Genomic DNA, 16547 nt, shown 5'->3' on the forward strand with positions numbered 1-16547 from the left:
TCTGTGACATGGTGGAAGATTAGCAATTGCCTCCTCTTTGTGAAATGGGCGAAGAGAATCTTGTTTTGTTGTGTTTTGCTTATGATAAATTTCTTTTACATTTTAGATAAATGCCTGTAGTCATTATGGCTTAATCTATCCATGGGTTAGTGTCTTAATATCATCTGATTCATTAGTGGATAAAAGTTACAGAGAAGACCTTTCAAAATTACAGGTAAATAAAAATGTCTCTTTGTTACGAATATGCGTTCAATATAGTGTCAGATTTAAACCTGGCAAGACCTTGGGTGTCCTGTTAATCTAGAGGGTATATATTTTTTTGAGAATGGGGGACAAAATCCGTAGTTGGGCATACTCAGGAGCTCTGGAGGACATTCCTGCTTCAGCCTGAAACTGCTGAGAGTAGGGCTGGCAGCTTCCCAAGGCTGGTTCTGTTGCCTGTAGAGAGTGAGTTCACCAGGTCTCATGACTGTCTTGCCTCATTTTCGATGTGCTTGGAAACACTTTGTGAAATGAAAGTATGGCAAATATTTAGCGGTGTTTTTATTGATGGCATTTGTTTGTTTGTTTAGTACTCATACATGTTAGGCCTCCAGCCCAAGCCCACCACCACTGTCTAATAGAAAGGTTAAAGTAGCCAGTTTATCTGGCTCCTTGAGGAGGAGTTTTAAAAAAATAAATAAATATCAGAAAATGTAGATCATCCTGCAGGATTTCTGACTGTGACAGTGTCTTGACCACAAATGAGAAATAAAGTCCTTCTCTGACTTGGTGGACAAGGTGGGCTAGATATGTGTATGATTTTATTTAATGTAGTTCAGTGGCCCAGGGACTGAGTATATAACCCCCACACCTGCTTTGTCTGGTCTATCCAATGTAGTACCAATATATAATAAAATTGAAATTTCAAATGAAGAATTCTGATTTTCAAGTTTTTCTTGAAAAATTCAGCAGAACTGGTAACCCTGGGCTTTCACTGCCTCTGAGACCTGAGAGTTGGAGAGAACTAGTGGCTCCCCTCTGGTCAGTGCTCTGGTTGTCCTGTCTGCCACAGTTCTTATCTCTCGGTCTTCCTGGTCCAGACACGATGTCTGGTGTCCATGTTTCTTGTACCCAGTTGCCCTCACTCATTTTCATTATCTGCTTTGGCCTCTTTAGGTTTTTGAGTTTGCAACCTCTGATTTACACTGGGAACTGGTATAAGTGTGGTTACTGTTTATAGAAACCAAAAATGTCAAGTTGGGGATGAGGTCAGGGAGAGCAGCTCAAGAGCCCATATTGCTTAGACTCAGCCTTTAGACAGGACAGGCCTGAGTTGTCTCCAGAAATGGAGTTTCATAAAATATTGCCAGAGAAAATTCTTGTTGGTCCGTATATTCTAGTACCCTTATGGTACAGAGGTTCCATAGGGCTTAGCCTCAGATACATTCATTCAGCAAATATTCCTCAAACGTGTGCTGTGAATGTGTTCTGTGGCACTGGATGAGCCAGGCAGGGCCTTGCCCTCCCAGATTATGTGTATTAAATATTTAAGATCATAATTGTAACAAGTCCTGTTAAATCTCACCTGATAAAGCTTCTAAGCATATTTATAATCACTACTTGAAAAAGTGTAATTGGTGATCTTTAAAAGTTCATTTTAAAGTAGTTAAAAAGAATGCATTCTTCTAGGAATCTTTGCTGTTAAAAGATAGAAATGTAACCAACCTATACTTTAAGAAATTATTGTCCTAATTGTATCTCTTTCTAGATCCTCTGTGGGTTGATTAGTCTTAATCATTAAGTAAAAAATAACCATCAAGGAACAAAAAGATCTCATTTGTTTTCACCTAGAGGAATAGGAGGTTCAGAATCACCTGGAGAACGTTTCCAAAATTGTATGATTCTTCTATCTCCCGCATCCCACCATCACCACGCAGATTTGATGAGTGTCTGTCTCTTGTCCTCAATCACTGTAATAGTGTATTTGTGCCAAACTTAAAAGAATCTATAAATTATCTACATGTCAAAAAGCTGCTATTTGGAAAGACACAGTAACTAGTAAATGCCCTGCCTTTTGTCATAATTGTCCTGGTCTCCTGTCCCCCTTCCTTGCCAATCACCACTCCTTAGATTGTGTAGGTAGAGAAGACAGAGTGTGGGTTCTAGCCCTGCATCGTTGGCTGAGGATGAGGGATCTAGATCAGAGAAGGAAATGAATAGTGTATGTGTTGGGTGTGGAAAGGAGTCCATTTTCAATACTGGAAACAAAAGAAGCACTCTGCTAAGAAGCAGACAACATTAACAGTATTTTCAAGAGTAGTAGTAACCTTTGGACCACTTTTAATTCAATGATATATGTGTTTTCTGGTGTTTCTTATTTTGTTAAACTTTTTGATGGTATGGATACAACTAAGTAAAAGTTCCTGGGTAATCAGTTTTGTACCAAGCCTCTACTAGTTTCATTTAACCATGATTTGGGTTACTCATGCCTTGCTCCTTTCTACCCTCCCCACGATCCAAATTAATCAAAAGTTGAATATAGAAATAATTTTTTTTTTTCACATGGGAAATCCTACAAGTGGCAGATGGTCATGTTTGCTCTCTTGTCAGGAAATTATTCAGATGAAGGTGATTTTTAAACTTGCAAGGAAGGAAAGGGACCAACCTTATGCTCTTGTCCATTCCTTGGTAGATACATGGAATAAAATAATCGCGCTGAGTATAAACGAATAGTTCACATTCCAGATCCTCTTATGCGTCTGAGAAGATGCTGTAGTAAAAAGGATACAAGAAGAAAGAGTCAGGATATGACCATCTCATCTTTATCCAGAAGAAAGGGAGAGCAGAGAATCTTTTGGTGGTAGAATCAAAAGTAGTGTTTCTAGTTTAAATGTTTAAGAGTAAAATATTAGTAAAGTCCCGAATACTCACCTACTACCTTCTCTATGTCTTTCAGCTTGTGGCAAATAGCATTGATACAAATTATTAGGTTATTAGCAATTGCTTTAGTTTTCTTAAATGTTAAATTTTAGTTTGGGTTATGTATGCAGTGCATGCTTATTATAGAAAATTTGGAAGACACAGGAAAGTGTCCTGTGTCTTACTGTCCTTCCATCCAGTAAGCTGGTCTGTTTCACATTTCAGTGCTTTTCCAAAGGCATTTCTATATGTGCATGTACCTATGTAGATTTTACAAAACTGATCATGCTCTGAATATAATTTTGTATTGACATTTTTTTTACTCCTCATTTTATTATGGGCATTTTCTCATTAACTAGCCTTAGAAAATAATTTTGATGGCTATATAATATTCCACCATATGAATGTACTGTCATCTACTTATTCCTTATTTAACATAGATCTTACTTGGTCAGTATTACAACTACTCTTGAAATGAGCATCACTGGACATAAATTTTGACCACATTGTTGATTATTTCCTTAGGATAAGAGTCCTAAAACAACAACAAAAAAAGAGTCCTAAAACATTCCCATTAGTTTTCATTGGCAGTCTTTCCAAAGCAACTAAAATCATGTTAGTTTAGAAATAATTGCTTTCTATTAAACAGATTTTCATTCTTTAAATTAGAGGTGGGTTTCAAGATTATTTAATACTTCAGTCCTCTTAGACATATAAATAAATACTGTATGCATGTGCTCTAAAACTGCATTCATCTTTTTGTTTCCTTTTTTTTTGGAAAGTGATGTTTGGTCTTTTTTTTTTTTTTTTTTGGTCTTTTTTAAAAAAAATTGTATTCTGTATATTGTGCTTTAGTTTTTTGGGTGCCTCATTCCGTAACATTTCACTTTTCTGTTCATAGTCTCTTATATGTGGTCCTTCATTTGACATAGCTTCCATTATTCCATTCCTGGAGCCACTCTCAGAAGACACTATTGCTGGCCTCAGTGTCCATGTTCTGTGTCATACGCGTTTGAAAGAGTATGAACACTGTATAGACACACTGTTAGAAAGATGCCCAGAGGCCATCATTCCATATGCTAATCATGAACTGAAAGAAGAGAATCGGGTATGCTTTTCAGTTTATGTCTTTTAAGTTTGATTAGCGATAATCACATTTGATAGCCTTGTTGCCTTATCTGTAAAACGGAGACAAATTATATCAATCCAACCTCACAGGTCTGGGTGGGACCATATATGTTTAATATGTTATGGGCTTTGAATACTGTTAGAGACTTAAAAAGTATGGTAATTGTATGCTATCTTCATTAAAAATTTCTTGTTTGGAAATAAAGTAGGCTATTACCTGAAGATTTGGGAAACAATATGTGATGGGAAAATATTTTCTGGGCTATGGGGTCCTTAGCTTAGAAATTAGAAGAGTTTTACTTTTTAGTACTTCTTCCTCCCTCCCTACCTTCACATCCTTCCTTCCTTCCCACTTTTCCTTCCTTCCTTCCTTCCTTCCTTCCTTCCTTCCTTCCTTCCTTCCTGTCACTTAAGAGATGATAATAGGACATGTCTATGTTTCTTCTTGAAAATAGCCAAGTACATATGTACAACATACATATCATTAGATTTTTCAAGTTACAGACCTGATTTATGTCATAATTTAAGCAGAAGACTAGCTGCTGATATAACTTCTGTTGTAACAAAGTTTGGTGCCTTAATCAAAATAGTGTATTTTTGCCCTGTGCTTTCCTGCACAATCTTATTCTCATTGGAAATTTGAATGTAAAATATATCAAACTTAAAATTTATTCATTTTTTCCTAAGATAGACTTTATGGTGGAAAAAACTGCTTCCTGAACTTTGTCACAGAATAAAATGCGGTGGAGAGAAAGGTCAACTTTACTTGTCATCATTAAAAGGTAAAATAATCTTTTTTGCTTGATTATAATTTTGGGTCTTAATTTTAGTTCCCACAATTTGTAGAAGCCTTGCTTTCTCTAGTTTTTTTCATGTGATTCTCAAATGATGTGACGCTGTCTTAGCATTATCATCTCAAGACATCCATCACGTTGGATATTCATTTATCTCTTCTAACCATGGAGCTGATGCTTTTAAGTCAATCTTTTCAAACACTTAACAAATTATCATAGTCCTAGAAATGCACAACCTCAGTATTTTTAAAACTTGAATAGCCATTAATACAATTACATTTTTTATTGATGATCTGAGTGCTTAGTTTACTTGATATAGGAAATTAAGATTATTATTATTAATTATAATTGTAAGCAAATACTAAGGAATAACAAGATTCTCAAGGATTTAAAAGTTAGATATCTATAAATTGTGCAGTGTTTTACAGAATAGGTATTGTTTGAATTTTCATAATTCATAGTTACTTGTAAATCTTTTTTTTTAAGGTTTTTTTTTAATTTTTTTTTAATTTTTATTTATTTACGATAGTCACAGAGAGACAGAGAGAGAGGCAGAGACACAGGCAGATGGAGAAGCAGGCTCCATGCACCGGGAGCCCGACGTGGGATTCGATCCTGGGTCTCCAGGATCGCGCCCTGGGGCAAAGGCAGGCGCTAAACCGCTGCGCCACCCAGGGATCCCGTTACTTGTAAATCTTGATAGATTTATCAACAAGTTGGTATCAATCCACCTTTCAATCTGGACAGGTTATCAATTTCTCTAGTCTTATATGCTAATATCACCAGTTAATTATTGGCCTGATGACAAAGGCTGTGATTATATTGATTTCACTGTGCATAAAAGTTTAGAAACTGGCAGTGCTGGAACTGTATTTTCCAACTGACGTAATTGGTTTTTAAAGTGTTAGGCAGAACGAGTGGCCGTTGGAGGGTGTTTTTCTGAAGTTGCCCATTTTAAGTGAAATTGTATGCTTGTGACTGTGAAGCTGTGGTGACTTGATACTAACTTTTTGTCCTACTTATCTCTCTGGGTGATTTTTTGGTCTTCAGAAGGTGGAAATTTCAGATATTTGATTGCCTTGTCCTACTTGTGTCACACTTATCACATAACCTGGAACTGATTATTTGTGTGGATGGATCACTTTCCAGTGAAGCTATCCCACATCTTCATACCTCAGCAGCATCATTACCTAGTCAAAAGACTTCATCCTTTTCTCATCCACATCGTCATACTCTCTACCCCTAACCTATGCATCATCATTCCTCTAAATGTTCTGTTTTCCCGTATCATCAAAATGTCAGTGCGTATGCATAGATATGTGTACGTGTGTACGTGTGTGGCTCATAGGACTAAGTGCTGTGTGTAACTTATGTTTACTAGACTTGAGAACTGCAAGAACTGTATAGCGTTTGTTTGTTTTTTTCACTTTTCCCGTTGTGCCCTTCTCACCAGCAGTATGCCTCTCCTAGGAAGCATTCTGTATTTATTGATTTGAAGAGGAGACACCTGAATAACTTCAGGTCCATTTTCAAAGGAAGTATTTTTTTCAGCAGCTGTAGTACACTGAGAGGAGATCAAGATTAGTTCCAGGTCTGCTACTGAGTGACCAGAAACAAGCCAGTGCCTTAGTATCCCGAGACTAATGAGAAATTTAAGATTGACTCCAAAATAAACGTTAGGCAAAATCATAAGATGGAAAGGTTGGAGATGGAGGTCAGGAATCTATATAATATGCTTAGGAGTTTGGATTTCTTTTCTATCTAATGCAGTATTTCTCAACCCTGGCAGTATTTTACATTTTGGACTGATAATTCTTTCGTTTATGTGTAGTGGTCCCCTGTGTGTTTTAGGATGTTCAGCAGCATTCTTTGCCACTAAATACCAATAGCGCCCCCCCCCCAATTATGATAAACAAAAATGTCTCCAGACATTTCCAGATGTCCCTGGGGAGACAAATCGTGCGGGTTGAGAACCATTGTGCTAATGCAGAGCCATTGAAACTGGGGCTAGTGATTGGCTTATTTCCAGGAAATATTTGTTACTGTTTTTGTGGCATAATGAACTGTGCTTATTATTGAAAATTTTACCACTGTAGCAAATTACAAAAATGAAGTTTAGAAAGTCATTTAAAATCCCATCAGCCAGAAATAATGATTTTCAGCATCTGATGAATATTTTCTAGACACACTGGAGGATTTAAAGTCCTTTACAGATTTAAAATATTGACCTTATTCTTGAAGTTATAACCTATATTAGCCCCTTACTGGTTGGCAGAAGAGGAGCATTGAGTAGTGGCAAGATTTTTGTTGGCTCTATAACATCAATACTGGCCCCCAACTCTGTTTTTTAATACCTAGGATGCTGTTTTTAGGCTCCACATTTAGACTACATAAACTGGTTTGATAGGAAAGTATTGATAATTCTTGTTTTTCATATGGGTTTTGCAAAGTAGTTAGTAGTCATTGTTTATTAAGTTTCTATTAATACTTTAGATATGCATCATTATATTTTATTTAATTCTCAAAGGACTCTAGAAGCTACTAGCAATTGGTACCACCCCATTATAGATGAAGAAACTAGGACTCACAAGGTTAAGTGACTTTCTTAAAGTCACAGAATCTGACTCCAGAGCTAGGGATCTTTCCCGTGCATCACTGCTGATCTGTTCATTAACATTTTAGCAACATGGGCACGTCACCTTTGTGTAAGGGATGACATAGGTTGCTGAATATTAGAGAGATGACTTTGAATATATGCACACACGTCTAAGCAGGAGATTTTATATTTCTGTCACTCTGCAAATAGAATAAATGGTGGCCCAGTGAGGATCACACAGGAAATGTAACGGTGTTTTTTACCAACACTGTTCTTAAATATCACCCCCTTCTCTTCCCAGCAGAGGGCAGCACGTATGTATCAAGAAACAGAATCATAAAATTGCATCTTTCTCTATAAAAATGTCTACTAAATCCCTTCATAATTGAAGGTCTACACTAGAGCACATTATTTTACAGTTTGGAAAAATTGGTCATGAAGACAGATTTGTACTTATTAATAACATGGAAATCTCCTCATGGAGAGGAGCTGATTTAGGAAGATGTCATCCATCAATTAACAGTATTTCCTGTCCTAGCAGTCTTTATAAATTAGCTGCAACATAGCCCTAACATTAAAGATAGTATTCAAATGATTTTATTTTTCCTTAGAGACTAATAGACGTACACTGAAAAATAATGTGATAATCCAGCAATGAAATAGTCAAAATTGCATAGAACTAATATAAAATAAGCCTCCAAGCATTTTAGAAAGAATGAGTAAGAAGTTGTTAAAACCATAAGCAGTCTGTGGATTTTAAAGACTGATCTTTTTTTTTTCCTTCGTAGTTATAACATTTTGTTGCCTGAACTAGCTTCGAATTGGTTGGGTGATAAGAAAGTTGGATGAAAGACTTTCAGTTCTAACTCAGATACTCTGTCCTACCAACAGAAACATTGTCAGTTGTTGCTGTGGAACTAGAACTGAGGGATTTCTTGAACGTCCTCCCAGAAGATGGCACTGCAGCTTTTTTCTTGCCGTATCTTCTCTACTGCAGTCGAAAGAAATCTTTGACTTGAAGGTATCATTTGAAAAATACTACAATGCCATAAGAGACTGACTTAAAAAAAAAAAACTGAATGTCAGGTAAAAATGTAAATAAAAGATTTTCATATAGAATATGTGCATTTCTTGCAGATACTTTCTGGATGCTTACCTTACTATGTAGTGGTAATATTAGTTTGGTACTTTATGATCTGCATCCACTTAATTGTCCAGAATGTAAAAAAGTTACAAAACAGTTTTCTCAAAGAAGGCATATGTTTTTAAAGACATACCCTGATTTTTATTACAAGGAACATCAAATCAGTGAGAGAACCATTTTGTAGGTATGTTTGAAAGAATGTCACTCCAAGTTGTCCAGAATTTATTCTTGATTTTCCCAGATTCTCAATTAGGTCACTTCTTTTTCTTTTTCTTCTTCTCTTCTTCTTCTCCTTCTCCTTCTCTTCTTCTTCTCCTCCTCCTCCTCCTTTCTTCTTCTTCTCCTTCTTCTTTTTGAATAATTTTGTGAAAGAGGTTAATGTTTTCCCACAGTAAGAGGTTTCAAAGTTTTTTGTTACTTTTGAAACTTATGCTGTGGTTTTTCTCTGAGTCAATGAAGTAGAATTTACAAAGTCAACTTTCTTCTTGTCTGGCCATTAATGTAATTTGTTGGATGCATGTTTTTCAGCCAAAGCCTTGTTTCTATTTCTTGTTGATGTGTACTTTTACTCTTTTAGCTAGAGTATATGTGAAAATAAAGAAATATATCATTGCATTCACAGTTGTGTCTTCTTTTTTAATCTTTTATTAAACAATTTTGAGTCCAAGTTCAGCTCATTGATAGTGTGCTTTGACATTAGTTAAAGCTGGGAAAAAATGCTACTCACCCAGCATCTACCACAGCTATGTTTTTGTTTTTTTTTTTAAGATTTTATTTATTTATTCATGAGAGACACAGAGAGATAGAGAGAGAGTCAGAGACACAGGCAGAGGGAGAAGCAGGTTCCATGCAGGGAGCCCGACGTGGGACTCAATCCTAGGTCTCCAGGATCACACCCTGGGCTGAAGGCGGCGCTAAACCGTTGAGCCACCTGGGCTGCCCATGCCACAGCTGTCTTTTGAAACTTTTCACCTGATGTCAGTGTTCATCTTTACAGGATTTAATCTGTAGAACTCTTTGTCAGTTCTGCTTTTTCCAGTTCCAGATTATTCACCTTTTGACCATCTCTTCAAGGGTTCACAGAATCCAGATAGATTGGCATTATTTTAATTTTTAAAATTTTATCTTGTTTCGTTTTATCTTATTTCATTTTAAAAATTTATTTAAAAAATAATTTACTATTTTTTATTTTATTTTATTTTATTTAAGATTTTATTTATTTATTCATGAGAGACACAGAGAGGGAAGCAAAGACACAGGCAGAGAGAGAAGCAGGCTCCATGCAGGGAGCCTGACGTGGGACTGTGGGACTCGATCCTGAGACCCCGGATCACACCCTGAGCCAAAGTTAGATGCTCAACTGCTGAGCCACCCAGGCATCCCTAATTTACTATTATTTAAAAATGATTTTTTTACATTTTACTTTCTCTACACCTATGCCCTCATGTCCTGATGCACCTGATGCATTAGGAATAATGTTAGCACCATGTTAGAGAGATTTATGTGGGAAGCCAATGGTTGGGAACATTTCAATGAATCTTAATAGGGATCCTTTAAGAACCATCAAGAACAACATCTGGTCATAGATTTTGGGGGTAGGGGTGGAGAATACAGTTTTATAAAGTTCTGGTGCTGATATGAAGGACCTATATAAATCAATTGTAAGTGTATTAGAGTCAGTCATGTGTCTGTTGATCTTTTCATATGAAACAAGGTAACAGTTTCCCCCACAAATTCATGAAAGCATACATTTTCTGTCTTTTTTTAATGCTTATAGCCATTCCAAAGTAAACTTTTTCTTCAGCACTTTCATGTACATTATTATGAATCATTGTTTTTCCATTTTTTTCCACTTATCACCAATTTATTTCTTTCAGCCAAACTTGGGGTCTATAGAAAAAGAAATTTTAAGACCATTATTAAAAGCAGTACAGTAGTCCCCCCTTTTCCATGGCTTCAGTTATCCGCGATCAACTGTGTCTAGAGGCAGATGTTCCTCAGAAGGTCAATAGTCGTTTAACACGGTGTCACAATGCCTATGGCATTCATTTCACTTCATCTCGTTATGTAGGCATTTTATCATGTTACACCATAACAAGAACAGGAAGGATCAGTACAGTATGAGATGTTTCAAGAGAGAAAAAGACCACATTCACATAACTTTAATTCTAGTATATTATTATAATTGTTCTATTTTATTGTTGTTGTTAATCTCTTACTGGGCCTAATTAATAAATTAGACTTTATCATAGGTATGGATATATAGGAGAAAAAATAGTATATATAGGGTTCAGTATTATCCGCAGTTTCAGACATCCACTGGGGATCAACATATCCCATGTTAATAAGAGGGGGGGACTACTATATATACCATATGGTTTAAATATATTCTAATTTTTAGAAGTTACTTTGTTTAATTATTTTTGATTCATTTCTATTTTTCCACTTTTTTAAAAAAATTTTTATTTATTTATGATAGTCACACACACAGAGAGAGAGAGGCAGGGACATAGGCAGAGAGAGAAGCAGGCTCCATGCACTGGGAGCCCGATGCGGGATTCGATCCCGGGTTTCCAGGATCGCGCCCTGGGCCAAAGGCAGGCGCTAAACTGCTGCGCCACCCAGGGATCCCTGTTTTTTTTTTTTTTTTAATTTAAAATCTATTAACTAACATATAGTGTATTATTAGTTTCAGAGGTAGATTTTAGTGATTCATCAGTTGCATATAACACCCAGTGCTCACTACATCACATGTACTCCTTAATGCCCATCACCCAGTTACCCAATTCCTCCACCCCCTCCCCTCCAGCAACCCTCAATTTGTTTCGTATAGTTAAGAGCCTCTTATGGTTTGTCTCTCTGATTCCATTCTATTTTATTTTTCCTTTTCTTCCCCTATGTTCATCTGTTTTGTTTCTTAAATTCCACATATGACTGAAATCATATAATTGTCTTTCTCTGACTGATTTATTTCACTTAGTATAATACCCTCTAGTTCCATCCATGTCATTGCAAATGGCAAGATTTCATTCTTTTTGAATGGCTCAGTAATATTCCATTGCAAATATATATACCACATCTCCTTTATTCATTTATTTGTCAATGGACATCTGTCCATTTTTTATACATTTAAAAATACATCTCATCCTAGTACTGCTTTATTTAAAGAAAAATTGCTTTCCTCCTTGCAAGATTATATTATAAAGGGAATTAATTATAAAGGGAAAAATAGTAACTTTATAGTAGAGAAACCTGACAGTCATCTCCTTAATCAAATGCTCAAACTTGACATAATTGGTAAAGGAAAAAAAATCAACATCTTTTGCCTCTTGTTATGTGTACTGAGAAAAACAATATCACTCCTGTAAGAATCTTGCCAAAAAATGCATAACCTGAATCTAATCATGAGGAAACATTAGACAAACCCAAATTGAAGGACATTCTACAAAGTGGTTGCCCCGTATTCTTTAAAAATGCTAAAGTCAGGGCACCTGGGTGGCTGATTTGGTTATCCACCCGACTCTTCTCAACTCAGATCATGTTCTCAGGGTCATGAGATGGAGCCCCAAGTTGGGCTCCATGCTCAGGAGAGAGTCTGCTTGTGATTATCTCTCTCCCTCTCCCTTTGCCTTTCTGCACAACCCTCTCTCAATAAATAGATAAATCTTTTTTTTTAAATGTCAAAGTTATAAAAGACCAAGAAACTGTTCCAGACTAAGAAGACAAGCCAACTAAACATAATATATGAGTGGGATTTTCTTTTTCTGTGAAGAACGTGATTAGAATAATTTGTGAAATTTGAAAAGGGTCTGTAGTATTGAATCATCTTTAATTTCTTTATTTTTTAAGATTTTTATTTATTCATGAGAGACACTCAGAGAGGCAGAGACATAGGCAGAGGGAGAAGCAGGCTCCTTGCCGGAGCTTGATGCAGGACTCGATCCCAGGACCCCAGGATCATGACCTGAGCCGAAGGCAGATGCTCAACCACTGAGCCACCCAGGTGCCCCGAATCATCTTTAATGTCTTAATTTTGATAGGTCTATTGTGTTTATATATAATAATATCCTTAGTTTTAGAAAATGTGAGTATATATATTTACCATTGTATGTGTGTTAGAGAGGGTGGGGGTCAGGTGAATGGGAAAGCAAATGTGGCTATCTAAAATGTTAACATTTGTGGAATCTGGGTGAAGGGTATATGGGAATTTTTTGTACTGTTTTCTCAAATTTTCTGTAAGTCTGATACTTTGTCCAAAAAACTTTTTTAAAATTCTTTTTTTGTTGTTGTTGAATTAACAGGTGGTTAGATATTTACCAAGCAGAATATTGGATTGAATTGGGGTACTTAATAGAAGAAGTACAGAATATACCATCCCTGCCTATAAATAACTTAAAGCTTTTTTCCTACAGACTCCTCCAAAAGGTTATCTGACTATAGTAGAAATGTCACAATCTAAAAAAAAAAAAAAAATACCTTTTCAGTTTGTCAGAGGAGGTCTTTATTATCCTTCCTCCAGTAGGGAAATGAAGCATTACATTAAGTATGACAGGATATCTGCAATTCTTTTCTAGTGATATTTTTTCGTTGTGGAGGAAATCGCCTGTCTCCTGGTGCATAATATTGAAGAATTTTACTCTAACCTGATGTGCTTTCTTTTCTATGTCAGGATAGCCAGAAAATTTTCTAAGATTCAGAATTAATATAGACTTACTCAAAGCTTTATCGAACTTTAAAGATAATTTTGACTGGTAAACATGGCTCCCCATTTTCCTGTTTATAGTTCCAACTATCTTTTTTGTTCATTACTGCTTCTTTCAGTTTACAGTTTCCTTCTATAAAAGATAATTTCTCTTTCTTCCCTTACCCAGTGTAAGTATATTTCCCTTACATTTGCTATTTGTTCTATAGTTTTCTCTATGGCTTTAAAAAAATCTCCCTTTTCTTAACCAAGCAATCATCTCCCTCCCCCTCCAGGCTATTCTATGGCAGGAATCTTTTCAGTGTCGGACTGTGTAGGATCACCCTGCAGCAGCATCCTCTGCAGGTTATGCATTTTGCACACATGAATTTCCAGAATGTCTGCCTCCGTGTTCCCTCACTCTTGGTTTTTACTCTGAGCAGGACCATCCTGCTGTGTGGTGGTTTACATGTGTGCTGATATTCTTTTAAACACTAAGTTTTCTTTCTCATGTTTGACCACCTCATTTAGTAGTTACCGGTATTAAACTCAGTGGTTTATTTGCCTGTATTTGGTGTTCCAGTACTCTCAGTACTACCCTTTGTAATAAAGGGTTTTAATAGAATAGTTTTTTTATGTTATGAGGTGTTTGTGTAAAAACGCGGGAGCAGACATGAAAACATGTTGTTTGCACTAACAGTTGATCTTTCAGTGACTTTTATTTTTTTTAAGAGATTTATTTCTATATTTTCCTCCACTTATTTGTTCCCATTTATGCCCATTTTGAAAAGGAAACACAAGGAGTTGTTTTCTCTACATCATTTCCCCCTATTGGATGTTTTTGCCAACTCCAAGAATTCTGAACTCAGAAGACCCAGGAAACACCCAAAGCCTGCAACCACACACCAGGAATTTCCCTCTGTAGAACACAGTTTGTGAATATTTACCCATTAAAGGGCTGTTCATTTTCCTGTGTGTCCTGTGCACATGTGTATGTACATAGGAAAGAGTATTAGTGCTGGGGTGGGGGAAACAGGAAATTTAGATTCTATTTTTTTTTTCCTGGATCTTGGCTATAGTCTGAACAATTTGTGTCCTCCAAAATTCATATGTGGGAACCTAATGCCCATGATGACAGTAACTTGGTAGGGCCTTTGGGAAGTGATGAGGTTATGAGGGTGGAGCCCTAATGAGTGGGGTTAGTGCCCTTATCAAAGGGGCCCCAGAGCGCTAGCTTATCTTCCACCATGTGAGGATGTATAATAGGAAGTCTAGTCTGCAACCTGGGAAAGGGCTCTCATTTAACCATGCTGGCACCCTGATCTCAGATTAACAGCTTCTAGAACTATGAAAATAAGTATGTGTTGTTTCTAAACTACCCAGTCTGGTATTTTGTTCAGCAGCCTGAATGGACTAGATAATCTCTGACAAAAATAATCAATAATACTTCCCCTCACCCCTAGAAGTGCAGAAAGACATTTCTGCCTAATTGACTATTTGAAATTATACTGATTTGGGGGACCGGGGCGGGAGGCGGGGAGACTTCCTTGTATATCAGGTACTACCTAGAAAAAAGGTTAAATGTTTTTTATTAAGAAAGAAATTAAATTCTAAATACATCTTTTGTAAGTCACAGTTAGTCTTTTGTATATAACACAACCACTATCTTATATCAGTTTTAGTAATAATTACACTGCCTCAAGCTGGTGCTTCACACTGGGTGAAGTATTTAGGCAAAGTAGCACATCTTGATTATATTCATGATACACGACTTCTAGAATTACTAACTCGATATTCACCTCCATTTGATAGAACCGTGTAAGTAGTTTCCATTCCAGCATGAATGTGGTCGGTCACATGGCAGTGGAGTAACCAGGTTCCAGGTGTTCTTGGAAACATTTCTACAGTTTGGTATGTCCCAGGGAAAATGTCAAAGACATCAGACCTATAAATGCCCCTGTGCTTGATTAGAAAAATGACAAATATTATATAATGTGTATTATATGTAATAGTTCATTCAAATACTTTTTCATTGGCCAGTTTAGGGATACGGGGAAAATGGACAAATCTGTTTTAAAAAAGAGGCAGAGAGAGAGAGAGACTTTACACATTTCTGCGTCCAATACAAACGGTGAGATGTGTGGTCGTTGAACTCCTGCTAAATGCCTGGCAGTATGGGCCACAAAGTGGGTGTGAAGGAAAGATGTGATGAGAGTCATTCATCCTTTAGGTCTAACCTGGCTCCTCTTACACTCCGTTTGCCTTTTTATCAGAGCACTTGAGTTACGCAAGGGAATTTAGCTCTGACCTTATTTCAGTCCTAATTTCACTTTTGCTGAACCTAACCTGGATTAGTTGGCCTGTGAAACTTTGTGGCAGGGATGGTAATGCAGGGAGCAGAAAAGGAGGCAAATGGAGAAGTCAGAACCAGGGGCAGTTCAGGGAGAGTCTACACTAGACATGGAGCCCTTGGGCGGCATTTCTGCAGGGACAAAATTGAGAGCCCCCTAAGAATATAACATCTATGTAAACCAAAATACAGGTAGCAAAATGACCTTTCCTGCAATGGGCTGTGTGATTGCTTCTGAATTTTCTACATTAACTCAAGGTAAGAAAGGGAGCTATTGACTTCTGCTGAAATCAGCACTGGGTGAGAAGTAGAAGTAGTAGCATTAAGATCTGGGGACCAATCAGTTGCCTGACACCAAAATGATAACATTTTTCACTTTAGGCCATTTAAGATTCAGAAATTAGAACAGGTAGAGATTATAAATTAGTCTTGTCTCTACTGACTCATCATTATATGAACATTCTTAACCTCACTGCTAACAATTCTATCCAAATACCTTGCCTAGCAATATGTGAGCAGAATTCCATGAAAACCCATGAAAGCCTGTAAATCCAAGAAAGAACCCAATGTGTACAGAAGTTGGTAACTGCAATTGAAGTTGCTGTGTGGTTCACTTTTTGAAAATAATATAGTTGTCTCTTAAAACGTTTTTTTTTTTTTAATGAATATTTTCTTCATTTGAATTAAAACATTTTCCAGTAGAGCAAGACTAATGACCATGGATCACTCTTACCTTGTATCCGAAGCTGTGGCCATGAAAATGTACCGAGTGCAGGTCTATTTCATTGCCCATTCCCATCAGATACCAGTTGACTTCATCTCCCACATTCATCCTGAGGCCTCGTAGGTTCCCAAACATTCTCCCATTAATAGCTGGGGAAAGCACATGGTTTTTGCATTACCTTTTAGGATATTTTAAATCAATAGCAATTTCACTGACAATATAATTACTA

The 16547-nt window shown here is 36.7% G+C and overlaps 2 protein-coding genes across 9 annotated transcripts in view; one reads left to right on the forward strand and one right to left on the reverse strand.

Moving 5' to 3' along the window:
- HPS3 (HPS3 biogenesis of lysosomal organelles complex 2 subunit 1) overlaps nucleotides 1-9178 on the forward strand; it is a 43520-nt gene extending 34342 nt beyond the window's left edge. For 2 of the 4 annotated variants that reach the window (XM_055320948.1, XM_055320949.1), the window contains exons 14-17: nucleotides 107-214; nucleotides 3803-4009; nucleotides 4721-4811; nucleotides 8311-9178. In XM_055320948.1, the coding sequence (XP_055176923.1) occupies nucleotides 107-214; nucleotides 3803-4009; nucleotides 4721-4811; nucleotides 8311-8438 (534 nt within the window). In that variant the 3' untranslated portion in view covers nucleotides 8439-9178. Of the gene's footprint in view, nucleotides 1-106; nucleotides 215-3802; nucleotides 4010-4716; nucleotides 4812-8310 lie in introns of those variants that run through there. The other 2 variants (XR_008663902.1, XR_008663903.1) reach the window with 2 other exon arrangements.
- Nucleotides 1-16547, reverse strand: part of CP (ceruloplasmin) — a 66334-nt gene that overhangs the window by 1583 nt on the left and 48204 nt on the right. For 3 of the 5 annotated variants that reach the window (XM_055320943.1, XM_055320944.1, XM_055320945.1), the window contains 3 exons: nucleotides 16328-16467; nucleotides 15044-15206; nucleotides 2648-2752 (listed from right to left, as the gene is read on the reverse strand). In XM_055320943.1, the coding sequence (XP_055176918.1) occupies nucleotides 2649-2752; nucleotides 15044-15206; nucleotides 16328-16467 (407 nt within the window). In that variant the 3' untranslated portion in view covers nucleotide 2648. Of the gene's footprint in view, nucleotides 1-2647; nucleotides 2753-10309; nucleotides 10454-15043; nucleotides 15207-16327; nucleotides 16468-16547 lie in introns of those variants that run through there. The other 2 variants (XM_055320946.1, XM_055320947.1) reach the window with 2 other exon arrangements.

The sequence above is a fragment of the Nyctereutes procyonoides genome, unplaced genomic scaffold (genome assembly GCF_905146905.1).
Source record: "Nyctereutes procyonoides isolate TBG_1078 unplaced genomic scaffold, NYPRO_anot_genome, whole genome shotgun sequence".
Lineage (NCBI taxonomy): Eukaryota > Metazoa > Chordata > Mammalia > Carnivora > Canidae > Nyctereutes > Nyctereutes procyonoides.